At 40.0% G+C, this 27,832-nt stretch overlaps 1 protein-coding gene across 1 annotated transcript in view; it reads left to right on the top strand.

The window, feature by feature from the left end:
• The window catches only part of bsna (bassoon presynaptic cytomatrix protein a), a 190,626-nt gene that overhangs the window by 29,632 nt on the left and 133,162 nt on the right, over window positions 1–27,832 (top strand). The window contains exon 2 of the mRNA XM_050063867.1: window positions 17,709–18,357. Coding sequence (XP_049919824.1) covers window positions 17,709–18,357 — 649 coding nt within the window. The remainder of the gene's footprint in view (window positions 1–17,708; window positions 18,358–27,832) is intronic.

The following is a 27,832-nucleotide window of genomic DNA, read 5'->3' as shown; positions in this document are numbered from 1 at the left end:
GTGTGCATAAATGTGTGTACAATACATGGGGGGGGTATTCAGATGCACGCCTCCGAGTCTGTGTGTGTGTTGGTGTGAATGTGCACGGCTATCACAGTGAATGGCACAGCTGTGCTGATGTGTTTCTACTCCCTGATTACATAAGAAAGCTTTATCTTTACCAAGTGCTTACACACTGTAATAATGCGTTGCACAATACTCCATCATCATGACTTTATTTCTTTTCCTCCACTGATTATAACTTTGCATCACTTGTGTTGAATTACTGCTGATATAAAGTTCATCATCGGATGAATACCAGCATCTAACACTGCATGATATTAAAACTTTTATAGGCAGAATGTGAGATCATCAAACACGGTTAAGCTCCAAGCTGTTTCATAATAAAAGCTTGATGCTGTTATAATTAGCACCAATACAGTAGCAAAAATCAAAGTTACGGTTTGTGTTTTATCAGAATAAATAGATACAGTATGTTTAAATAAGTAATGGTGGGTCAGTCTTGAAACTACTCATGCTGTGATGCTGTCATATTTTTTGCATAGGAGAGGACTGATTTTACACATAAAACAGACTTTTTAAAACTATAATTTACATCTTCTTCCTTCTCTCTTTGTTCTTCCTTTTTTCATTTAATGATAAATTCCTATTAATCCTAAGATTATGTACTTTTGAGCTTGAATGTGTGGAACAGATACAGCTGTTACATAACGCTAAGCAAGATGAATCAAACACCAAAGTGCCATGCCTGGGATTTATTATTGTTGTATTGCTGTTTTTAATATCAACTGTTTTTGCTTTTCAATGAACTTGATGTGACATTCTGGCTATTATTGGGTATCAGATCGAAACAAACATTTCTGCCAAAAGGGGGAGCGCATTATCATCCCCTACATGATAGATGTGTCAAATTGTGCCACAGAAAGATGAGATGATACAGGTTTTCACGGCCACAAGAGCGTGATTTCATTCATTATCTCCTCTTTGACCGGCTTAATCAGTGAAATCACCTGGTTTGTCTGAAAAACAAAATTAAAGCCCTGCAGCCAGTGTCTGAATGAAAAGCACCTGACTGTTTTCCTCCTCTTCCTCCCTCTTTCAAACGTGGGCTATGGCACAACACCATAAAATGCATGGTGTGGTGTAATACAGAGCAATCTTATCACACAGAAAATAGCTTGCTGAGCTTCCCACTCACTCCTTAAAACACTGACAAGCACGAGTGAGAATATGTGTGCGTGGGGGCATGTGTGCATTTTTTCTTTGTCAAGTTCTACCGCTCCTGTTTCCCCTCATCTATAAATCTAGTTTTCCTGTTATAATTTGCTGCTGCAGGGGCCCAGCTTCCCCATGGGGATCAATAAAGCTTTATTTTACATTCAAAACATATGCAAAATGTATGCATGAACGTGCTTAAATTTATGTGTATTCATTGCCTCCACTTGTGCATACATTCGGTGTATGCAGAGTATAAACAGCCATTAGTGTGTGTTGTGTTTAATCATCTGACAGAGGAGCAAGGAGGAGAGGAGAGCATTGGCTGCAAAGCTTATCAGCTCTCTGGCCCAGGTGAAACCAATAAACAGTGTTGATACTGGGCTTGCTTTATATTTTAATTTAAAAATCTGAAAGTTATACTAGCTGCATTATAAAATCCAGTAATATAAAAATCACAAATATTACAGGCAATAAACAAATGGAAATTTTAAAGCCTGGAGCTGTTACTGTGACTGCAGAGTGAGGAACTAAGAGAAAAGTAAGAACAGCCTGAGTGAGCAGAGATATGAGATATGATTCAGAAAATGACCTTCTGGGCCTACTTTGTATGTGTATAACCAATATATCCAGATGATTATGTTGAAGATAAACTGCATTTACTGTAAAATACTCCAGTTATTATACTCTCTCCAGAACTCACACGTTTCCACTTTTGTTTTCCTGTCACAAGTGACATCTTGTGATATTTCAGAAAGAGACTTCTGCTTAACGAGGCAATAACGAACAGAGCGGATCAAGTCAAAAATAACCACTTGATAGACATACAGCGACAATGTTTGATTGCCCCATGTGCCTCCATTGCAGCTTGTTCCGCCACTGCTGGCCTCCTCAGTACTGGAACAATTTAAAAAAATATTGTTCCCATCAGTCTCAATTTACTTGGGACAATAGGGTCCAGGTTAAAAAATAATCCTTTAACACAAATCTGGATTTTTTTGGTTCTTTGAGGCTGGCTTAATCCGTAAGGCCAAACCTATGTGCTGACAGTTTACTGTGAACCACATGAAGTCATTTTCAAATTAAAATGTCTTGCTTTCTTAGATTCATAATTAAAGATGGTCGATATAATAATGATTTTAGATGAAACCATGCAGGTTATTGTCAAATCACCATGATCTGTGATGATCAAAATTACATTTCCGTATTAAAGACTTACTAAGTTTGAGAAGCTGTGAGCAAAAAGGTCTAAACTCATCTAAAAGATTCTTATTTTAAAAGACCAATGGAGCTAGAATGTACGACATTAAAATAGGAATCAGTCATTTAAACAATAAAATGTATTAAATGATTGACTGCAAATCTTACCTCATGTACGTTTATACTGTTAAAGAACCAAATTAGCTGTATGAGAATTAATTAGCCATGTAACAGCATGTCAGTCTGGGCGAAGAACTGGGCGCTGATATATTTGTTCAGAAGATGAGTTTCCTGCCTGAGCTGAGAGTGACTGCTGCTGAGACTCATGGGAAGGTCACTGAAGGTTAGCAGAGAGGGAAGACACTCAGTCCTGCAACCAGCTTGAGGTAGGAAGAAACTGCACACTGAGGTTTTAGCTCCACTAACCATTTTTAACATTAGCTGAGCCACCATTGAAGAAGGAATACAGCACACTATCCCTGCCTAAAGACAGTAAACCCAGAGACCAGTGCTGGTGGTTAATATTACACAGGCTAACAACATGCTAGCCAAACCGTTTCTGTGTCTCTGGAGTGATCAAATTTGACCCTCAATAACCAAGCTAAGTGGCTAGCTCTGTTGGTAGATAGTAAGCTAGCCTGCTAACCTTCTAAGAGCATGAATGCCATGTATAAGGGTGAGTGAAAACCTTTATATTATTAATTTATGCTTTCCTTTTTGTATTTAGGCTAGTTAGCTAACCTGTGCACTGAACTGTAGCAACTGTCAACAAGATAGGAACAAAGAGGACGAGGAATAGTAAATAAGGCTAGTGGCTAAGTTAGCATCATGCTAGCCTAACTGTTACTGTATCTGTTAAGTTCAAACAAGTTGGTTCTATGTTGTTAGCTTGTTAGCTAGCCCTTTGGCCTTCCAAAAATATGAGTGTCAAGACAAGAATAAATTATTATTTTATTTTTTCTATTTCATTTATTTTTGTTCATTGTTTTATTTAGGCTAGTTGGGTAGCTAACTTGTGTAAAATCTGTAACATAGACTCAGAACTCACGGTATTCCAGACGCTTGACCTTTTGATGTAATTTATTTAGATAAATACTCCCAGGTCATAGTCAAATATATAGGCCAGCTGAGTCATGAGTTTAGCCTCCTTCTATCTTTTGACCATGCAAGAAACATCTACTTCATTTATTTAAAGGAGCAATAAGCGAAATTCATCATTTCTAGATTGAAGGAATTAAAAAATTGCTATGTGAAGAACTAGAGGTGTAATTTCATCTGAAGTATAGCATGACCTCACACACCCTCTCTCTGTGTTGATCTCCAGCCCCTTGTTTACAAGCCGGTCCGGCTGGTAATTCATGTACATTCATGTCAGTCCCCCTGAGATGGAGGCGAGGCTCAGTGACTAGAAGAGCTGGTAGAAGCGCTCCATAGCTGCAAGTTACTCAACTAGCCGTAGTAGCTCTAGTGCTAACTCCAGGAGCTAACGCGGCTCCGGCTCACGGAGAAGAGTAGGGGCGTTAGCGTGGCAGCCGACTAGTGCTAACGCTAACAGGTAAGCAGGGAAATAGCTAAACACAGCAGAGACTGAGAGTGAGTGAAAGATATCGTTAACTGCTAAACTAAGCCAAACTAAATTGGCTTTTTAGGTTTTATTTCCTTGCCCCTGTGGCGAGTGAATCTGCCTGTAGTGAAACCGGGGGCTAACCGGTGCTTCCTCCTCAGGCTCCACTTCACTCAGCTCCCAGCACAGCCAGTTAGTCTCCACTAGCTTCCCAGCTAACGTTAGCCCCAGCTGTCCGTTTGGATCCAACCGGAGCACCGAGCCCTGGTTTGTTATTTAGGTTAATGTGGGAAGAAGCAACGGGTATATCGGGCAGCTGAGTGAAGCGGAGCCTGCGGAAGAAACACTGGGACTGTCTGGATGTAATAGTCTGTGGAGATGCTGCGGTGCTCAGCTGCACAGATGAGGCGAGTGGGTTGGGGGGTGGAGAGCAGAGGTAGAGGGAGGTGTGGCTCGTGACACACTTTGTTTTGGTCTACAGGCAGTGCACAACAGCAAACCTAGCGGTGAAACGATTTTGCTTTTTGCCCCTTTAAGAGACATCAGGGTGAGTTTCCACTGTGCGCCCCTGGTTGCAGGAACATGGCGGTGGGGAAGGTTTGTGACTGGAAGCTCTGGGGAGGGGAGAGCCCGTCTTGGTAAACTACTATTTTTAGGATGATTTTAATCACAATAAAGCCAGTAAATAAAAGGTTTAAGACTCACCTTTTATAAAGTTAATGTACCTTAAATTACAAACTTCACAACTTTAGAAGTAACGTTACTCTGCCAGACATGACAGACTGCTGTCAAAAATGGAAAATGTTTCTTAAATATCAATTATGCTGTATTCAATGACATTTGATGAAAAAAAAATGCTTTTATAGCCTTAGACATGCCTACTCACTGGGTCACTGTGAGTTGAAAGCCAAACATGTCTGGAATACGGTGTCTCTTTGTAGTTTTTCTTGATTTATTTCATATGATTGGTCCAAAAGATGTGCATCAAATTTGTTTTAATTTGTAAGACCGGCCATACACATACCGCATCTTTAACTGCCTGGAAAGCGCGAGGTCGGGCGCTGGGTGCGATTCCTCTGTGCCAACTTTCAGGGGGCCGAAAGGAGGTTGTATCCGAAGCTGCTAAGCAACCACAACAAGCACCGTATCATAGTCCACTTACATGAAATCCTGAGTGCAGAGCTGATCTTCTTTCAGGCGCTGTTTTTAAGTGTGTAGTCTGTGGGACAGATTTAAAGCTCTAGGTAGCCCTGCACTAAAAGGATCAACTCCCTCTCCATAATTATCACAGACTGATATTTACAGTAGAAGGGATATCTGTTGGCAGTGTATGGTTGTTTCCCATCACATGACATGTGGTGTGCGCTGCTGTGTTCAAAAAGTTGAATTCTGTTCATCTCAGTGCACAGCTGTTGCAGCCTGAAAAATAGGCACTCAGGAACGCGTGCACGTTGCTCTGGCATTTGAACACATCTGCTGCACGTCTACATTGAAAGAAAAAAAAAAAGGCTTTGAGGGCGCAAAAATACAGTATGGGTACGGCCCCTTAAGGCAGCAAAGCGAATATACTGCAGAAAGTGTCAGAAGCACTGTGAGTATACAGTGAGCATAAAGAGAGTTGAAAGAAAGCAAAGAGAAAAGGGGAAAGAGGATGAGACAGATAGAAATTTAATTAACCAAATCACTATTAAAGGTGAAGTGTTCCACTTTTTATGTCAAAGAAATGTTAACCTCTGATGTCTTTAGGAGCTAACAAAAACCTAGCACTTCATTAGGCTAACAACATGCTAACCAAACTCTCACAGTGTCTGTTAATTTGTCAAAGCTAGTCAAATCTCTGTTGGTAGCTATAGTCTGCTGCTGACCTTCCAAAATAATGAATGTCATGCAAGATTGCATGAGAAATGAAAAACATTTCCTATTCAGGGTAATTAACAATTCTGTGCTCCAAAACTAAATTTGCACAACTCTGAAGTACTGAGAGACGGGGAATAAAGACAGGCAAAGACAAGAGAGGGAACAGAGGAGACGAAGAGAGGACAGAAAATAATGGGAGGCGAGGTGGAGAGAAAGGAGAAAGAGAGAGGAGGCAGATGGAAATAAATGGGCCGTACAAAAGCAATTCTGTCAACAGCCCAGAGTGGGAAGAAATGGATGCAGAGGAGGAATAGAGGAGGAGGAGGAAATAGATGTTTAGTTTGGGTCCACCAATAACCTAAATAGACTTGTTTTGCTGCAGGTCTAGAGGTGGGATAAGGAATGTACCTGGCTGGGGGGAACAAGATCAGGTAAATCCTATCCAAACCTCTGTTTGCTCTCCGTATCAACTGGAAGAGAAGGATACTAAGACTAACATCAATAAAAACTGAAAGTAGCTCCTCTGGGGATTTTCTGGGATTGCAAATGAAAAACTGCAGTCAGGCAGCAGACTGCAGTCCACCTCTTCCTCCCTCTTCAGCACAAGAACTGATCTAATCGACCATACTTTCAAACTGGTTCACTGGTCAGCCGATTGGTTAAAGCATAGCACTCCATGATATTTACTATTCAATATGTCATCTCAAAATGTAGTCACTTAAACAGCTTTAAGTCCTAAAATGGCTACCATAGTGAAGCCTTCTTTAGACATGTAAAACTCCAGTCTATGAAAAAGTCCCGCTGAGGTTAACTGTGCCTTTCTGGGTAAGACCATGTGACATCCTCACCCCATTTTTCCCCTTTCTGTCACCTCCCCTCTCTATTCATCTGTCCTTGTCTCTGTCACTTATGTATGATTGGCAGGCGAGCTTTATCCCCCTCTTCCACAATCAGACAGTAAATTGAGAGTTATAATGGGACTGGGTGAAATCACTTTGACTGAACAAGCATGTGTATTGGGTCATTAAAGGCTGAGCTGCGACAGTGATAAATGTCCCCAGTGCAACGCAGAGGCGGAGTGTGTAAACACACAGAGAGAAGGACTGTTCCTATTATTTGGGTTGTCACCTACGTCAGGCTCAGTTTCTCACAGCAATTAGTGATGGTGTCTTCCTTAAAACGAAACCAGACCCCCCAGCACTATCATCGCCATGTGTCCTCTTCTTATCTCTCATTCCCTCAATGTTTTTCTTTCTTGATTCTTCTTTTTCTATTTCAGTCTGATATTCCTCTCTGTCTTACCATTGATCACTGTAAGCGTGAATTTTTGAGGGCTATTTTTCAGATTTGACCAGGGCGTTATCAACAGTGCCTCTGGACACAACCAATCAGAGCAATGAAAGGTGACGTAGCGCAAGGTGTTGGAGAACTGTAAATAGACGACAGCGTGCATAGATGAGCTGTAATAGTGTGGCATTGGTATGTCTCTGAACAAGTGTTGCTGTTTTTGCCATCAGTATTTGAAAATAGTACTTAAACAGCAAGTTCCACATCAGCAGCAGCCATCTTGGTTGCGTCCTTAAATGCATCCATGTCGTCCTCTTTAGTAGGCTAGGTTTATTCTCGCTGTAGTGTCCCTGATGCAAGAGTGCGCAAGAAAAAAGTGACGTCATCATGTAATTTAAATAAAGCGTGAAGGTTCTGCAAGTTTGTCAGCCATCGTCTGAAACATGCCATATATTAGATAAGTGTTTGTGACTGATCGGCCAGAAATCTGTTGGAACAGGCAGGAGAAGCAGACGCATCTGCCAGAGCAAATAATGAGCTTGTAGATTTGTCTGGTTCCCAGGCTACCAAAACTAGCTTTTGAAAGCCAAGGCCTACATTGTTGTAATTACACTGCCAATCTATGTGCCAAAATGTCTTATAAGGATAAAAAATTTCACATTTTAATGCTCATTTTCCAAATGACATGACATGTGTGCCAAAAGATTCACCTACAATGCAGAGTCTGGGTCTGATCAGTTCAGATTTGGAAACATTTTAGTTACTCTGAAATAGTTGTATATAGAGCCACAAAGGATCTATGTATATCTGCATTTATGGGTATGGGTAAAATCTTCTGCCCTTGGTAAGAGTGTAGGTAAAGATACTATAAATAAACACTCTCCAATAAAGTCTGAAAATGAGTTGAAAAAGATGAGATACCATTAACAAGAGTTAGACCAAAGAAACAAGAAAACTGGATTCTCAAAAGTATAGAGAAGCTGTCAAGTTAGTTAAATTGCAACTCATGCCAAGAACAACTGTGACAACAGCGTCAGTTGAACTGTAACTGCTACATACCTGTGCCAGTAGGGGTTGCTATAGCAACAGAACAACCAACTGACACCAGGTGTTGGTGGTAGAGTACAAACAGAATAATTTTTGGCAAAACACAGAGGCAGTTTTGCTGTGAGTGTACTGTAACTCACGAGCTTTTGCTTCTCTTTTTCCTCTTTCAACCTCCTTTTCCATCATCAGTTTCCCTGTCAGCTTTAAGTCTCTTATCCCGTCTTCGTCAGTGTCTCTGCTGGGTGAATCAGTGAAGCTTTGAGGTTTTTGTTGAGTCACCCCTCTTCCCATCAAACACACACACACACACACACATACACATTTGTACATAAGTAAAACTGGTCTTATCTGCCCAGCGCTGACCTTTATGTGCTCTTTGGTCCAATGATTAACATTTTCTGAATCTCTGAACACTTTATGGTTCATGTATGCAGACCATGTACAACACAGCAGTGCTTTGAGCTAAATGCTGACATGCTGATGTTTAGCAGGTATAATGTTACCATGATTACCATGGTAGTTTAGCGAGTTAGCATGCTAGTCACATGGGTTTCAGTTCATGTGAGACTGGTGTGACCTCATCCTAACTGCACTCGCTCTCATACATACATACACTTGTTATCTTTACTGGGACTTTTCATTTAGAACATTGAGTCCCTCACCCCTGACCTGACCTGAACTATCACAACCAAATAATTAATTTAATGCTAACCTCTTTATTTATTTTTGCGATTACAGTGCTTTTACTATATCGTTTAAACATAAACACTATAAAGTTACTAAGTGTGTTTTTCCTCATTCTGTACTCACATTTTAGTTTGTATTTTAATGGATTGTGTCAATGTTACTGTACACAGAAACTCTTGGATCTCTTGGATGATGTATTAATCCGACAGGCTCATGTTATGGCCGCCACTTTGAAATATTTACACTTTGTTTCTGAGAAAGTTTGGCATGTTGGAAGGCTTTAAATACTACAATGCCAATGAGCTTTTGCCTCCACTTATTGTAGCAGTGCAGCTCTGTGATTGGATGTTTCTTTCTGAAATGTATCTTGGGAGTTGTAGTTGATTTCTCTCCTTCAGTCTGTATGTCTTCACACTTCTTGTGCCTTTGACTTTTCATCAAAGGAGCCGATATTTTCGCACACAGTTGCTCATCTTTTGTAGTGATGATTCAGCCAGGAAAATTTCACGCTGATCCAAGTTGTGAGTCATGTAACAATGTCTGTGTGAAAAATGAAAGGGAAATAAATGTGAAATAGCTGCTCATACTTAACAACTCTGTGTAGGTGCATCAAGATGATCTAGTGTAACTGGAAACATGAATCAACACATGTATTGTGTTTCCAGAGTTTTCCCAACCCCAGCCCTCACAGCCAAACCTCAAAATAAGATCAAATAAAACATGTTGTGAATATAACAAAGGAAGGTATACATCAGAGATAGAAGGATCAATAACTGAAAGACTGCTTTAAACCCATTTCCTCCCATTAACATTAACAAACACGCAGGTATACCTGTACAATCTATCCCAATCCAGTCCAACAGCTCCGCCATAAATTCTACCTTTACAAAGTTTATAATGTTGAGATTTTGTTTAAATTGTCAAAAATGTGTAAATTCAATTATCTGAGATCATAGTTAATGGTAATGTCTTACTGGGCTACATTATACCGTGAGGTGTTTCTATTTTTTGTCTCAACACTAGAAACATCCCTAAATATAATGCCACCCAGTACAACATCATCACTCACTATGACCTAAATCCTAAAACATGAATACTGAACATTATGGCCTTAAATTGGCTCCATGGCACAAAAGTTTGATTGGACTGCATTGGACTGTACAGGTGTACCTATTGAATTGAACTCTGAGTATAAATTACCCCCAAAAAACAAGCGTTTAATCCAAGTAAAAAGTTAAAAAAAATTGCCTCTTTGGTCTTTTAAAGGAGCTCTATACGACATTAAGAACATTAATATAGCAGCATAACACTATTTGCTGTGTAAAGATATACTGGAGTGATGGCGTCCTGAGCAGAGAATAAAGTCAGGCTCCCGCTGTGTGTGCTGTATTCCGAGCTCCTCTGTTCGTTGTTGTGGTAGACGGTCCAGCCGCGCATGCATGTTCGTGCAAGTGAGTGCACACACACTCACTCAAGGACCTTCCACCCATCAAGGAAATTGTTTTATCGTTGTAAATCGCAGCGGCTCGGTAATTTATTAATCTATGAAATATAAAAAAGAGAGGGACATCAGAGCGTCTGTACACACTGACATCAGGATTTTCATCAGATCACTTCAACAGAAATCTGACCATGAAGGTAAGTTTGCAACTTCATATATCTCATGCTTTGTGTAATTGTTTGATAGAGAATGTTAAACACGTTCAGTGTGACTATTTAAAATACACACAGGATAGAGTTTCCTCCAATTAATTTTATTCTTGTTTCTGAATGTAGCACTTTTAACAGTATTTCAATCCTCACTTCAGGGCTGGATTCAGCCTCTCTGGCCTGGGGGGACAGAATAATTCAGGCTGGGAAATTAACATCAGCCCAGGACTCCACACATTCACAAGAGACCAGGTTTATTGAAACTTTTTCTACATTTATATGATTAAATATTTTTATATTTACCGTTTATGCAAGTTAAATTTTTGAACAGCTTAAAACAGCCAAGCATCTTCAGTTTCCTCAGTTAGTCAGAATCACCTCTATGATTAAGGCAACAGGACTAAATCTCCACACACTGTATATGATGTTAGTGCACTTTTATACTGTTTGTTTTGCACCTGGCATTTCTCCAGACCTCTAACTGGACTTTGTGAGTACAACATCTGTACTCCAGCTGGTATCAGTCGTCCTCCTCCTGAGCCCACTGTTGACCCACTGCCAGCAGCTCCTCTTCCTTCCACTAGACTGCAGTGATATACATAAAAATGAAAATAGCTGACCCAGTGGAGTGGACAACATCTACCCCATCCAATCCACTTCTGTTGTCTAGGTACACTTACGTATACTCTCCGGGGCACAAGTTGACATTTAGATGATACAAGTTTTCAAAATGTGACAGTGAGATCATCTTTGACAGAAACATAGACACAAGTAATGACTGATGCTTCTGATACAGCAGATACATGTAGTCTTGGCACCAGCAGTATGCACAGTGCTGGTTGCAGCAAGTTTGATCATACTGTATAAAGTACTTGTAACTGCATAATAGTTAAAACGAGGCTGGCTGTGGTATACTAGGATTACAAGAAAACCAGTTCAGATTTGAAGCCTTCTTAGCCTCCTTTCTTTATGTTGCTGCAGGTCGGAATACCTGAGAAAAGTTTCCAGCTGGGGCAAAAGTCCAAGGCCCCCATACTGGGGCTTCTGGTGTCAGCTGAGAGACAGGTAGCCTAATTTCTGTGAGCTCCTCAAAGGCCGAGAAAAAGTGACCAACAACCTCAGCTTTACCTGCCAACTGCAACACTGTAACTGTGTCCATGGACATAGTCGTGGGTTAAATTGGTAGCTACAATTAATAGTTAACACCTGCAATAACTGATTGTTTTGATCACTTGGGGGCAGCAGAAACAAGTACTGAACATAACACTGACATATTATCATCATTTCTAAGTTAATATACATCTTAGTAAATAGTGGCTTTCCAATTCCAGCAGTTACGATCCTTAAAATCAGAGAGGAGGGGCACCACCATGAGACATATCTCCACATTGCCCTTTCTTTAATACATCCTGAAGCAGAAAGATAACAGCAGCAGTAACTGTCAAACAGACAAGGTGGACAAGTTAAGAAAAGAACAAGAAAGGCTGCCTGGAGAGTAAAATGCTGTAACACACCCATACACACAGTTCAGACTGTTAAAAGAAACCAAAAACAATTGGTTCCCAAATAAGTGAAAATAACAGTGAAGCTTTGCTGCCTGTAAACTTGACCCATCTGATATCTTTTTTGTTCTCAGGGCTTCTCAGAGGAGGATGGACGGCTCAGTGAACTTCTAAAGTCCCATGGATTATTGCAAGATCAGCCAGTCATGACTTAGTGAAACTCACTCCTCATAAAGTACAATCAAGACTAGAGGACAAAAACTTCACCTGAAGCCTTTAACATCAAAGAATATTTTACAGAATTATGTACAGATCTAGCCTATTCAAAATGTAAAAACGTGTGCGTGTCTGCAGATCTTGAAACCATCCACCAGTTGACACAGATGTGAAGGTTCAAGTAGTTGGTTGACATGAAGGACTTTGAATGAAATAAAGTATTTGCTTGTTACTTGTCATTTTCCATTAACCCAGTGTTATCGACTGAATGTAGTTGGATTCACAGATGGAAGAGCGTTCGTAGTATTAGTATGATTAGTATCATTGTCAGGATTAAACACTGTGATTCATGTCGTGTTTCTCTCGGAGACTCCCTGAGTTCTCACAACAGACAGAAGGTCTTCACGTTTGACAAAGACCAGGACTCATCAGGGGCCAACTGTGCCAGGCTATATTTGGAGGCATTCTGGTACAGGGTCTGTCACTTTGCAAATCCAAATGAGGTTTATTGTTGGGGGGCTGACAGCACTGTCTTTTCTGTTGGAGTGGATTGGTTCTGTTGGAAGGGTAAGTAAGGTAAGTAGTCCCTGAGGACCATCAGCATCAAGATTCATCCTGTCAGTTCCCCAACATATAGCATCATACCATCTGATGGTTTGTTGTCACCATGGTAGTATGTGATCTCACATATTCTTAAGATGGAAACAGAAACAAAGAGGCTGTTGATAACTTAATTAACTGCTAACACAATCTACAGCAAAGACAAAGACGAAGTGACATTTAAAAACAGCAAGTGTTTGGAAAAATGAAAACTTTTTGAGCCAGTCAACATGTAAAATGGATGTCATGAATATTTCCAGTTTAAATGAAAGTCAAACTAACTAGTCTCAGCACATCGTTTGGTGGAGGTTTGAAAGCCTAATTTGAATAATTATCTGCTGTTTGGTGACAATAAATGAGAAGTTGAGCAGAATGCAGATGTGATTTGATGTATTCAATTTGTGTTTTGTGTCTTTCTGTCTGGATTCTTTGTTGAAAAGTTCAGAGGGCAGTCACTTTTTCTTCCTGTTCACCAACAGAAATGATCATAAGTTGCTTCCTTATCTACAACTCCACCTTCTGGAAACATTTACATATTAATACTTGGTGTTCCTTGAGGTATTAATAGTCATGCTAATGTTACCTCAGTCTCAGATATATTTGGTCCTCTATCACCATAAAACACCACAAAAAAACAAAAACATGTTAAGGTTAGCTCACTTTACCCAGCTAGCTGTTTGTGCAGTGCACTCCCTGCAGCCCCACCTCCAACAAATCTCAGACTTCATCTTCATCATCCTTTTCCCCATGTTTTCACATCTCTAGCTCTGCCATCCTCCCATTGTGGAAGAAGTACTCAGGTCCTTTACTAAAACTACCGATGCAGCAGAGTACTCCTCAGTGATGACAGTTTATCATGTTTTATCATGCTTACTCGTACTAATGTTTTTAATGCCTGACTTTTACTTGTAGTGATTTTTTTCCACACTGTTCTATTAGTACTTTTTATGTAAGTAGAGGATCTGAATACTTTTTCCACCACTGCTGCAAGGAAAAGACAAAAGAATGCAAGAGAAAGAGTATAATTAGGGAATTCTGAAATTAAAAAACAGCTTTGATCCTGCAGAGCACTGACGCATGAGTGTGCACACACACAAACCACACAGCAACTGTCACTCGCAGCTTTGCAGGCGACTCCCACTATAGCTGTGTGTAGTAGTGTGTGTGCACAGTGACTGCATTTTTGATTCGTTTGCCTCTCTGTGTTGGTCTGAAAATGAGTACTGTGCATTTGTGACTAGGGATGGCCCTATAAAGCCAACTGTTAGCCTTTTCTTGATTAACCTCAAATGCTTGCTGTGGGTAAACCTTCTCAACCAAAGTGACTGTCAACACTGTTAAATTAAATGCAATTCTATTTCACATTTAGAGATATTTTTCAATGAGTAAGTGCAGGATTTGTACACTGATAAAATTCTACACTCTGATTTTGACCTACAAAGTTGTTTTTCGACTGGTAGACTTGGTATAAGAAAGAAAAACAGGGTTGCCTCAGGTCCACTTCCCTTTTCCGAGAGCGGAAATAAAAATGTCGAAAAAGGCGAAATTCTACAAAGGAAAAACGAAAACATTGGTGGAGCGAGGCCATGGTCAGTGCAGACTGAAAAGATAATAGAGAGTGAGAGACAGAGAGGCAATGAAGAGGGGAGCGACTGAGAGGCAGATGTGACGGAGCAAAAGAAAAGTTTACAGAGAGAGAGATTACAAAGGAGAAAGATAAATTGAAAAGAAAAGGAGAAAAAGTAGAAACATAGAGAGAGGGAGAGATTTTGTCGGGGCCAGACTGTCCACGAGAAGAAAACCTCTCAGTGAAAGGAGAGGCAGACTGGAACATTGTGACACTGGAGTTCAGTAAATCAACATTTCCAATTTCTGTGTGCAGTAACCATTTAAAGCTGGTAATACACCAAGTCTAGACTCATTCAATCAATGACAGCGCAGGCAATAGAATAGAACAGAATAGAATAGAATACAATAGAATTGCAGTTTGCATCTTGTCACCTAAAAGAGCCAATACTGATATTTTTAACCATGCACTGTACGTGATCTATCTCTTTTTTATCAGAACAATTCCAAAATTAGTCTTTCATTCCAAAATGTCAACTCCTTTACATAAATGTGCATAAAAAAACAACACAAAAATACAGAACAACATTTAAACAATCAACAACAAAGTCATACTACAAACACTACAGATCACATCAGACATTACGAAAAGTGGATGCAGTGCAACAAATTGATCATTCCTATCAGTGTTGTACCAAGGTACACTGAGGATAGCCCTACTTAGAAGCCTGAGGAACAAAAGAGTTCCTCAACCTGTTCAGTCGAGCCTGTGGGACTTTAAATCTTCTGTTAACTTAACCTGGCAGATCAGAAACATTTATATTATAAATTTAAAGCACTGGCAGCTTACTTATTTCATCTTAGAATAGAAAAATCTTCATTTCTGGGACATCCTGTCCCATTTTGGGATGCACATGTGTCAATACATGGTACTGTACCTGAGATACACTACTCTAGGAAAATAGTAATGCTAGTAAAGTTGGGGGACTTAGAGGTTTCCGAAATGAATAGATACACAGGGAACATAAGAATCTGTCAACATTTTAGTTTTAAAAGTCAAATTTCTTGTCAGAAGAACGAGGTTTACCCTCTTCTTTTAAAAGATAAAGACAGCATACACAAGAGGAATATCTGTCATCTGATAACAGTTAAAATGTCTTATTTTATAGATGTTTTAGTGCCAAAACATTTCTTGTACAGAGTGGTAAATAAAGAAAATATATTTTTTAAAATATTCAATTATAGAGAAAAAAATAACAGGATGATAGTGTGAATTTAAAGCAATAGGTTTCATACATTCTGATTTTTACTGCAAATATAACCCACTAAAATACACTCATGTCCAGACACACATCTGTGTTTATTGCATTACTCTATCAAAAAGAATCACTCATAGAGTTTTTTATTACCTTGAGCACAAAAAAGGGAAAAATAACCTTGAAGAATATTTGTTTGTTAGCATCAGCTTCTTTTAATAATATCGATGTGTCCTCAGGCAGAGTTCTGAACCAATTTGCTTCCCCTCAGGTATGTGTTTGTGTCTCCTGCCTGGGGTGTGCGCTCAATGAATATTGTCTCGATGTCTGCGTATGTGTGTTATTTCTGCCTGAAGCGTATTTGTGCATGTTGCCTTTGACACACGGTAGAAATGTCTATGTATGTGTGTGTGTGTGTGTGTGTGTAGTAGGTGTTGCTGCAGTCTGTTATTTTCCATTTGAATTTGTTGATGCCCATGGATGTTCGGAGGTCCTTCCACAGCTTTCAGCAGCGACCACTTAATGAATCAGTAATTACTTTGCTGGTTTTTAATGTTGTTTCTGCTGCTGGTTCTCTGGCAGTGAGAAGATAATTGAATTTGTTAGAATACAGTGACAATTGCCAGGCTGAATTCTCCTGTAGTGCTCATTCATTTAATAATGCATTCAGTAAAATAAGATATTTTTTTTCATTGAATACTGGGGTGGCATTAACCACTGCTGCCTATTACATTTACCGTGCTCGAGCAGCAGAAAAAATATCAATATAATTGCATTCAGCAATGAATTTGTTATATAGAATTAAATTTAAATAAACACAGAGAAAAACAGTTGTGAAGGTAGTTTTCTGGTCAGGACGAATTCATTACAGTTTGTTTACTTGTCAAAATAGTAAGTTAATCTGTCTTAGTTGTGAGCCATTAAAACATTTTGTTTTAATGGGATGTTTGTTCTAAAGAGACAGCAAAAGTTTGCCCCCTTAGTTACTGTTGCCACGCCTGTCAAGCTGTCCATTCTCAGACAGCACATAAAAAGGTTTACAAGAATAATAGTGGCAAATATACAACTTCACTTTCTTAATAAAGTTTGAAACAATGGGTCTTTGATTGTGAGCTTTGGCAGACATACACAGGCTTCTCACTTTGAAACAGCAATCGTTGATTGGGTTGATTGAAAGATAGCTTGCTAACGTTAGCATAAAGGTAATGTTTCATTCTTGATTGATCTTGTAATGTTTCAAGTTGACTTGTTTTAGAACAAAAATCCCATTACGGGGTTTTAGATATGCAGTTGATGGCTACATACATGACGTTGTGCTAAAAGACAGAGGGTAGAGATACATGCCCCAGGCAAGAAGTTGGTCTCCTCAGCAGTTGATGTAGGCTACAAGACAGGAAGATAAAAAAACAGAATTGTTCTTGTGTTGCAGTGTAGAGTAAGATAGTACTAGTTGAGGACAAAGTAACTAACATAAACCTGTATTCTGAGATAGCATCACCCAGGACTATCTCCCACACAGTGGCGAAAAACTACACCGTGGTTCTGCAAGTCTTGAACTAAGCTTTTTATTTAAAGTAAAGTAACTTGGTCTTGGAAAAAAAATGTAAGTGATTTGAGGGAGCAGAATGACCAAAATGTGTCCGCGTTGTTAACCGGCCATTCCTCTCCATCTCCCCCATCTAGACCCAGACACAACCTATCTGGACCCAGACCTATAACTGATAAATTATTGAGAATTATTAAATTTTGACTTAACTTTTCAAATTTAACTGGCACAGCATTTGTAGCACTGGTTTAGCCAACCACAAAACTCCAAGACCAACTGCATCGGTTAAATCATGTCATGTGATGCTACTCAGCCAGAGCCCATCCCCCGAGTCTTAAGTCAAACTGTTTCAGTGTTGTAAGGACTGAATGAAATTCAGTTCATTTCATTATACTGGGGTGATAGCAGAACTCTAACCCGACCTTTAATTGCAATGTTTGATTTCATTTTAGTTGGAAAGTTGAGAATTAATTTGATGTGAATCTCGTTTCCTCTGCTTTGTCCCTTTCTTGCAGGGGTCCAATGGGTCCGATGGGTAGCCCCAAGCCTGGCATGCAACAAGGAGGCCATGGTGGAGGAGGAATGGGAGGAATAGGTGGAGGTGGAATGGGAGGAATGGGAGGAATGGGAGGAGGAGGAATGGGAGGAGGAGGTATGGGAGGAGGAGGTATGGGAGGGATGGGAGTAGGAATGGGTGGAGTTGGAGGAATAGGGTCCAGAGCTGGTGAGCCCTACCGCCTGGCCACTCACGACACTCCCACTTCCCCCCGACATATGCAGTCAAGCCAGTCAGCCGGCATGGGGCATGGTCAAGGGACTGGCCATGGGATGGGTCACAGTCCAGCTGGGTCCGGCATGGGAGGCCATGGAGGTCAAGGTACTGGTCAACACGCCTCCCGTCGAAACCTCCAAGTCGACTTCAGCGGGTCGGGCGGCTCCAGGACAGGCCGGTCTCCCTCTGTGTCTCCTGACCGTGGCGTGACGCCCACCTCACCCTACTCGGTGCCGCAGATAGCACCAATGCCGAGCAGCAAACTGTGCCCAGTGTGCACCACCACAGAGCTGTCCAACCCACCGGCTGTACCCAACTACAACACCTGCACCCAGTGTAAGGCCACCGTCTGTAACCAGTGTGGCTTCAACCCAAACCCGCACCTCACTGAGGTAGGTCAAGTTTCACAAGGAAATGTATGAGTGTGTTCATCTGTATGTGTGTGTGTGTGTGTGTGTGTGTGTGTGCAGAATGGTTTAACACTGTTATTTTTCGTCTAATGCCTGTCCTTACTTTGTCACTGTGAATTTATGGAACAAGGGAAGACTGCTGTAATTTTCTGGTGGCATAAAAGGAATCAATAATTGAATAATGCTGATTTATAGTGAGGGACTAAGCATTTGGGTATGAACATAATTTAATCCTGTAGGCTGACAGAAGTCACAGCTGAGTAATGTTACAGGTTTAGATGATAAACAACAGGGAGAGAGAAAAGATTATTTCAATGCACACCACTAAAGTTTGAGTCTGTAAACAGATCCAGCAGAGACAGACAGGATAAAGATTTTGTCTGGCCTGTTGCTCGAGTCAGTGAGGGAGTGGAGAGAAAGAGATGCTTTTGCTTTGGCTGTAGCTACTTTTGTTTTTCCTGCCAATAATGCACTCTTGACTTGAATGAGATTGAATTGATGCGAGTGAATGAAGTGAACGAGTCAGTGCGGAGAAAGTGATGGGAGAAGTGAGAGGGATGGTTTGAGGCAAGGGAGATAAATGAGGTCAGAGAGAAAGAGAGAGGGAGAGAGAAATCAGTCTAAACAAATCGGTTTCTTATGAAAATCAGAGGAAAATCATACCAGCAAGGCTTGACTATGCTGACTATATTGACTATATTTATGTATTTAATTTAAAAAGGAAATATTTGAAATAGAAAATACATAAATGAGCAAAGGAATGGGAGCAAGAAAGTATACAAGCTGTGTGTGAGTCCTGCATGTATGACTTTGTACTGTACGTCTTTGTGTGTAGACACTTTGTGATAGACAGTGAGTGTAAGGGCTCAGCAAGTGGCAGTAATTCTTTCCTGAGGTGCTGACAGAATCCCCATTAATGTGCCGAGGCTAGACGCAGGGGTCGTGACAGTCTGTGTGTGTGTTTGTTTGAGTTCATTGTACTCTTTACAGGTGTGATGTGAAGACAGGAAGCCAAACACCACAGCATTGGCATTCAGAAAGTGGTGGAGGGAAAAGAGACTGAGAAGTAAAGAGAAAAAAAGAGCAGATAAATGCGACTAAAGTAATTCAGAGATGGATGGAGGGATGAAGAGGGGAGAGGAGGTTAAGAGGCTCTCTTTGATTGAGAGGAGGTTGTCGCTCGCCTTTGGTGACGGGTTCAAACTCTCAGCCCCGGTGTCAGAGTCTGGTGACAAATATCAAATCTCAGCCTTTCTGGGCAGACAGGAAAGACTTCAGACAGAAAACACAACCAGAAGCACGAGGCCACGTCTGATATATTAGCTATGCTGGCACCACCCATTGATTCCCACTGATGTCAGGTCCAGGGGCATATCATTGGCGGACAGCACGATAAATACTCGGCTGGATTAAACAAACAACTGCGGTTGTGTGTCATTTTTCATTTGCGTTTGTGGGGGAGAACATTGGCACCAGAATCATCCATGTGTACCTGGTACATCGTTCACCCTGATGCTCCATGCTAACAAATTAGCATCCACTGCTGAATGATAGTAAATGACTAATACTATTAGAGGTAACACTACTGATGTACTGTATGGGTCATTGGAAGTGTTTTTTTTTTGCATTTGATTTAAATCAGTGGTATTTTGCAGATTCATGAAAAACTGCTGCCTCCAAAATAACAACAGAGTTTAATCCACTGCTCTCTGACATGGTGTCTCTTTAAAGGGACACTATGCTAGTTTTCAACTAGCTTTGTATCATAATAATATGGGTATCATGTGTTACCGAACTGTGGTAAACTTACCTCTATCTTGCCAGCGCCCAGATTTTCCAGCCCAGTGGATTTTTGCTGGCCCTTGGGCTTTAGCTCAAACACATTTTGTACTTACGCATTTTTGTATGCTCACCACCACAGACACAAAAAGTATAGAAGCGGATTTCCATCTCCAAAACTGAGACAAAACTTAGATCAAACTGTGAAACTGGACATTATTGATCAAATATGAACCAAGATTATGTTCCTGCATAGCCTGCTTCTCACCTGAAATGTTTAAGAAACATATTTTATTGCACTGTTTGGCTATAATACAAGAATTTGTGAACATGAAGTGGACACCATTTTGTTTCCTGTATTGTAAAAAGGGAGGCTGAAAATACTGAAATCAAACTAAGCAGTCTTGATCGAATATGAACCAAGATAAGGTAACTGCTATGTCTATTTTTCACCTCAAATGTTTTCCAAAACATATATTAGTTTACTGTTTAACTGTAATCAGAGATTGATTGATACCAACCAGCTGCCATATTGTTTCCTGTCTCAAAATGATCAAGCGTGCCTTATGTCCCCACCACCAGGGGCATTTATTGGTATGTTGCAGCCAGAGTTGAGTACTTTGATTACTTTTTGCAGTAACGAGTAACCTAACGCATTAGTTTGCGGTTTGAGTAATAAAATACTCGAGTACATTTTCAAACAAGCCATCAGTTACTTCCGTTACTTTTAGAACGCTTGTCCTTCAGCTTCGAAACAGCAACGGCTGTCGTTTGGTTCTAATAATGGAGATAAAGTTAAAACTATCAGTCCGAAAGAAGTCATGAAGCTTGTGGCTAGTTATGTGGTAGAAGAAATGCTGCCGTTGTCTACAGTGGAGTCTAAAACATTCCGCAGGATCGTCAGTAAAATCCCCACAACTCAATAGATGGAGGAGGACTAGCTGACAGACAGGTCAGACTCAGGAGGACTTGCATTATGCCTGGTACACACTACATGACTTTTCTGCCCATTCTGAAAGTCACTATGTCACATTACACGATTGTGGAGTCATAAATGGTGCCGTGACTTGGCCGACAGACATGACACACTGCACGATGGTACTCACCAATTATCCCCTGTCGTTTTTCACGGCGTGTGTGATGTCACCAGGTTATTCTTGTCCTATTTTTAGTACTTTTACTATTATTCAGTAACTGTCTGTTCATGTGCCAGCCGACATGTTGCTGTAGTCACCTTAAAGTGCCAGCAGATGGCAGGAGCTTCACTTGAAGTCCCGTAGGCAAACATTCAAGCTACTGTATCTCCCACAACCAAGTTCCTACAAATGTTTCACAATAAAAGCCTATTTAGAAAATGGAGGGATTCTCTCAGCTGGGGTTATAAGGGGCTTTTAATCTGAAAGAAATTCAGGAAGTGTTGAGTTTGAAATGATGGCGCGATGTGTTAACTTTATAAATACACCTGGAGCGGATAAAAAGTAAAATAACGGACCATCTATAATGTAGTCTGTTTAACATGAAGCTGGGAGCCTCTGCAGTTGTGGTGAATAAAAGCCTCTATTTGTTAATGTTATTACTTTATGTCCGACCGTGAGGATGTACCATTGTTTGCTAGCTTGATGCTAATGACAGTAACGTTAACTCAGCGGGTTGACAAAGTGCCTCTGCTGTTTCACACCATCATTTCCCCCTTTTACTCTGTGTGGTAACATCCCTAGAGGAAATATTAAAAACGCTGGGGTGTTGTTGTCATACAGTTGTCTACGGCAGCAGATCGTTCTGTGTTTCTACTGGTCAAAGTGATGGCTGTGATGGGAGAATTGGATCTCAGTGAAGGGCAAGTGGTCCATAACTTTAATTTTGGAGACAAAAAAATGTAGGCTTAGTGCCCTGTGGTCCATTGCCCAATAGGAAATGTAGAATGCTCAAACGTACTTTAAAAGTGCTTGAGTTACTTTTCTCAGAGAGTAACGTTAGTAGTACTTTAAAAGTACTTGAGTTACTTTACTCAGGAAGTAACGCAGTAAAGTAACAGTAGACAGCCCTGTTTTGTGAGACGAACTTCTTTCCAGCAGTGAAATACTTCTTTAAGACGTTTGTAAACATTTTATTCAATAAATAACAAACATAAAGTCACAGACAATGCAGTAAAAATGTGTAACCCGTGTAGCAAAAATCCATTCACCTTCAGTGCAAACATGTATGAGGCAAGTGATTTGTGTATTATTGTTCAGACCTGTCAAATAAGAGTGCTTGATCTCGTACAGCAGCGCAATCTAAACTCAGAGTGCCGATATCTTACCTGAGCAAACTTACTTTTGAAACCAAGATCCAAGCAGGAAAAGCAGCACATCAGTTCCCAGGAAACATTTAACAGTTGGCAGTCTATTTTAACACAGGTCTTGGTCATTCTTAGCACAGCATGTCATGACGGTCTTACTGATTTTAAATTCACCTACTGTACTGTCTCTACAATACGGCAGCTTCTATCTGGCTCATGTGGGATCATCTTTAAGACCGAGCTTTGATCTCTGCTCAGGTGCTTGCACATGTGGTCCTGTGTGTGTGTATGTGTGTGTGTGAGAGGAGACACAGAGTAAGTACTACAGGTTAATAATGGTGGATATCGCTAATGAAGTGGAAGGAGCAAGGAGTTGATAAGCCTCTGATTTAGGGATTTGGAGTGCACTTGTGATAGATTAACACATGCACACAGACACACAGACACAGACACACAGACACACAGACACACAGACACACACACACACACACACACACACACACACACACACACACACNACACAGACACACACACACACACACACACACACACACACACACACACACACACACACACACACACTCTCTCTCTATCACAAGCACAGATATGTTGATGCCCACACATATAGTAACCCCCATTTGGCTCAACATAATTCATGCAAGAAGCCTGTGCAATAATTATGATGTTAATTAACTGAAGAAACCCACAGGGACTTCCTGTAGGGCAAAGTGGAAAACATAACATGGAATGCAACACAACAGCATAAAATCCAACCACCACCTTAATTAAGAAAAGAAAATGTTATCTGTACCTCCCGCACATATTTATATAGGAGGAAAGGGAAACTACTTAATTTTACCTGCTTATGTCATTGAATAATTTGAATTTCCTAAAAACATAAAAATCATCTTCAAGTTTGAAACACACACAGATATGCGCTGAACACAAAGCCCTGCTGTGTCTGACTCTCAACTCCTCCATCTTGTCCAGATTATTGCACTGGTCCTTCCATTGTTTGTGTTCCCATGAATTATGGATTAGCTTCCTACTCCTATTAACATTCACTAGCTTCTCCATTATTGTCCCAGCTAATCAATGTTCCCTCAATCCTGATAATCTAATAAACAGTAGCGCTCTGCAAATCTTGTTATTCTCTGAGGTAGTTAGCATTAAGGCAATTCAGCCCCACAACTGTATGAGATGAATACACATTAGCATGCCAGGTATGCTTATTTACTTCCAGCTTTAAGAATTACGACTAACTGTTAAACTTATTTTATGATTTTGTTTTATTCATCTATCCAGATAATTTGACAAATTCGTGTTTACAGCGGTGGCTTGTCGGTCATAATATCTTGGGAATGTCCCTGAGATTGTTTTTAAAAGCCATAAATATTCAAACTTAATTAAAACTTAATTTTAAATGCCACAAACTATCTTCACACACGCACTTACCTCAGCTCTGAGTGGCAGAGCTCCAGCCTTGTTGTGTCTGCAGCTATGGATTAATACTTAAACTGAACATTATCCATTATTATCACAGCTAATCAATGTACTGTGTGTCCTGGTAATCTAATAAGCAGCGCCAGGCTCCATATCCGTCGTATTACGCTCTGATTCCATTTGCATCAGATAACATTTAGCAGACTTAGCCAGGCAAGACAAAGAGATTAATGTATATAAACAGGTCAGGTATGTTTCATAATGACTATTTAACAAGCACAAGTCCCACATACAGTCCCCTTAATGCCATCAAAATCAGATTTTGACCTCATGTGTAAATGATTGAAACTGGATTAAAGAGAAACCACCTCTTGATAGGAAGAAAAAAAAATAAGATTAACAAGAATGCACATGAGCCATTTTGTAGCTTAAATTTTGATCTTAAAAGCACATAATAATAACATTTCTGCAGTTCCTTTACAGCTGTGTGTTGAGGGGCCGACCACCATGTTCTGTCTAGAATCACAGATCATCATTGTATTTAATCGATGGCACTCTCTGTCCTGGTAATCTAATAAGCACTGCCAGATACCATATCGTGCTGCATTCTGACACCTTTTGCATCAGTTAACATTTAGAAGACTAAACCAGGAGAGTGACACCAATTATGAGGCCAAAGAGGACGATCAGAGAGAGATTATAGTCAATGTATCCAATTCAGGAAAGGTGGCATTTAGAAACTGTGGCTTTCAGGGTACTAATTGACCTTTGTGACCTAATGATGACTGATTTGATTCGTGGAATATGTCTTGGACTGAAATATACATTACTGTAGACAGTACTATTAAGTGTTTGGGCTTTACATGATTGTATTTGTGATCATTAACTGTCCCTGCATATAGTAAAATTAAAATAAAAGCTTTGTAAGCAGCTGCTGTTATACTTGAGACATTTGTAAAGACATCAGACCCCAAATGCTCTCCTATTATGATTCAAGATTGTTTTGAAGTCATACCTGGGAGTTTCTCTAAGTTTAGTTGAGAACTCAGTCTGGATTCTGAATTGGTTACAGGTCAACTGTGTAGGATTTTGGGGGATATATTGGCAGAAATGGTATATATATCATTCATAAACATGTTTTCATTAGTGTATAATAACCTGAAAATACGAATTGTTGTGTTTTTTGTACCTTAAAATGAACCTTTTATAGTTACATATGGAGCAGGTTTTCGTCCATGGAGTCTACCATGTTGCTTTTACAGTAGCCCAGAACAGACAAACCAAACAGTGGCTCTAGATAGTGTAATTTGCGTTTTAGCATTGGCCACTGTATCTCTCCTCCTACATGCTTGGCACACAGGAAATGTTTTGGTTGGTTGCAGTTGGCAGCCCCACGGCTAGATGCCAGTAAACCCTAAACACTGGACCTTTAATAGTTTTGAAATGTACCGTATAACAGTTTATATGACAATGAATTGGTAATCCTGGCATGTTCTTCAAAGCAAAACACAAAAATATATTCAGATATAGTCCAATCTTAATTGAACACAAAACAAAAGTCATCAAATTAAGAATTTGTTCCAGAGCCTCTAAACATTTAATAGAGCATGGTTTCATTCATCACATATAGGAGCATGGGTACTGAAAATCATCAGTGATGAAAAGAGTAACGTGTGCATGCTGACTCTAAATCATTCATTTCGATACCAACGCCCACTGAACATGTTAATTTTATTAGGAAGGAACATTTTTAAAAGATACCCTTCAAAAATAGACCACCAATCTGGACATAATCACTCAGACAGTATTTTTAGCCATACCAGCAGCATGGCTGTACAGACGGCAATGTTGGTCTGTCAGTTGTTCCGGCCCCTGCTGTGGCCCACACTAAAATATATCAGCTACTGGATGGATTGCCAGGACATTTGATACAGATATCCACGGTGCTGAGAGGACGAGATGACCTGATCTCCTGACAAACAGCAGGTCAAACTTTTCATTTATCCTGTAAATATATCTCAACATCTACTGGATGAATTGCCATGAAATACCGTATGAACATTTATGGTCCCCAGACAGTTCATCTTTGACTTTTCCTCAAGCGCCACCGGGAGGTTCATGTTTGTGGTTTTGAGCAAAGAGTCTTAATAACTATTGGGTGGATTCCAATGATACTTAGAAGATATAAATCTAATGATATTCCAACATGGTATAAACAATACCTGCTTAAAATCAGCATGTTAGCATTTTTTCTATTGTAGCTTGCTGGCATTTGCATTTAGTGCAAAGCACAGCTGTGTCTAACTATACAGCCTCATGGACTCTCAGTCTTGTTACCGGACGCCGAATGTTAGAGTTGTGTTTAAGTCCACATCATTGGTTCTATTCTGTATTCTGTATTGTTCTGAAAAGTCAATTTCCATTATAATTGTAAAGCAGATAAAGTATTGTGTGATTTTACTTAAACAATACTACAAGAATCCAGTTTTAAAAATGTCTACTGCAAAATTACAGGGAGCATTTTTCGTTCTAAAATGGATAAGTAGCATCTTGGAACGAACCAGATGAACCCCTTTTCATTTGATGTTTTCGTGTGTGATGTGTGCTGTGTGCTGGTGTTGTCAGTTTAGCACCTTAAAAGGATAAACCCTGAGTGTTGCAGCTCTCATGAATATGGATGAGGGATATTGAAACACCCACACGCCATGTATTTTGCAACTCATTTATATGAGGTATTCAATCCTTGAAAAAGTACACCTGGGAAAAATGCTGAAAAACCTTCACTGTGGCGGCTCATATCTGAATACTGGGTGTAAAATTATGTCTGGCAAGGCTACAGGTTCTCACCTTTTCCAGATGTTCTGGAGGTAATTTCAACAATCAGCCATGGCCTTTCAATGTTTTGTACACCACAGCTGTTCAATAATACCACCCACTCTGCTGTCACATGCTCACAGCTGGAGTTTGAACCAGCTACCTTTTGCTCACCTCCCCTCACTTGCAGAGCATTATTGATTTCTTAGTGGCAGATCAACTCTGGAGACTAAAATAATCTCATCGTTGATCGCAGGCTTAGTGGGTGAAGTCCTGGACAACAGAAACTGACCCAAAGTTCCAATATGAATAAATATATATGCAATAATATAGGACTCTGTTATAGAGGCATTTTAGATATTGGAAGGTCAGTAGCTAGCTTCATGTAATTAGCTTCCCCCTCTCTTACCTTTTTCTTTGCTGCAGCCCAATGTTATATTAAAGCAATATTAAAACATAACATTAGAATGATACAACTAAATTTATATAACAGAGATATACCATAACTCTTTGGGCATATTCACTTCCTGAGATTGGATTGAACACATGATTATTTCTGCCTCCAGAGCAGCTCATGATTGGAGTGAAACCGATCAATTGAATTTGTCATTTTTTGCAATAATGTCTTCAAGGTAAAAATTACAGGCAAGAAAGCAACAGAGCACTTCTAAATAGCATTTCAAAGATTCATAGGTCTAATCACAAACTGCAACTTGAGTTGAGTGTTGTTTTTCAGTAATGGCCCTTTTCACACAACCAAAAGAAGTTCTCATTTTGTCTAATCACATGTTGCTGTACAAGGATTAAGTTAAGTCTAAAACTAGCAAAATAATGCCCTGCTTTTCCTCCATCGATGTGTTGATTGTTGTCAACTAAATCACACGATTTGCATCAACAGAGACTCAACTGCTTTTAGTGTCAGAGATGGAAAACACATTAGCAGACTGTGGTTGTGCAAAGTGAGGCATCGATCACACCATTTCTGATTCTTTTTTTGTTGTTGGTAAAAGTAACTACCAAGCAACATGCAGAAGTGTGAACCTTTTTTTTTCAAAGATAGTTTTATGGCATTTTGCATGCTTGTATTGAATGTGACAGAGAGATATGCAAGGGGAGAAAGAGGGGAGGACATGCAGCAAC

The sequence above is a fragment of the Epinephelus moara genome, chromosome 16, assembly GCF_006386435.1.
Source record: "Epinephelus moara isolate mb chromosome 16, YSFRI_EMoa_1.0, whole genome shotgun sequence".
Lineage (NCBI taxonomy): Eukaryota > Metazoa > Chordata > Actinopteri > Perciformes > Serranidae > Epinephelus > Epinephelus moara.
The sequence above is the reverse complement of the archived record's forward strand: the minus strand, read 5'-3'. Positions and strand labels throughout refer to the sequence as shown.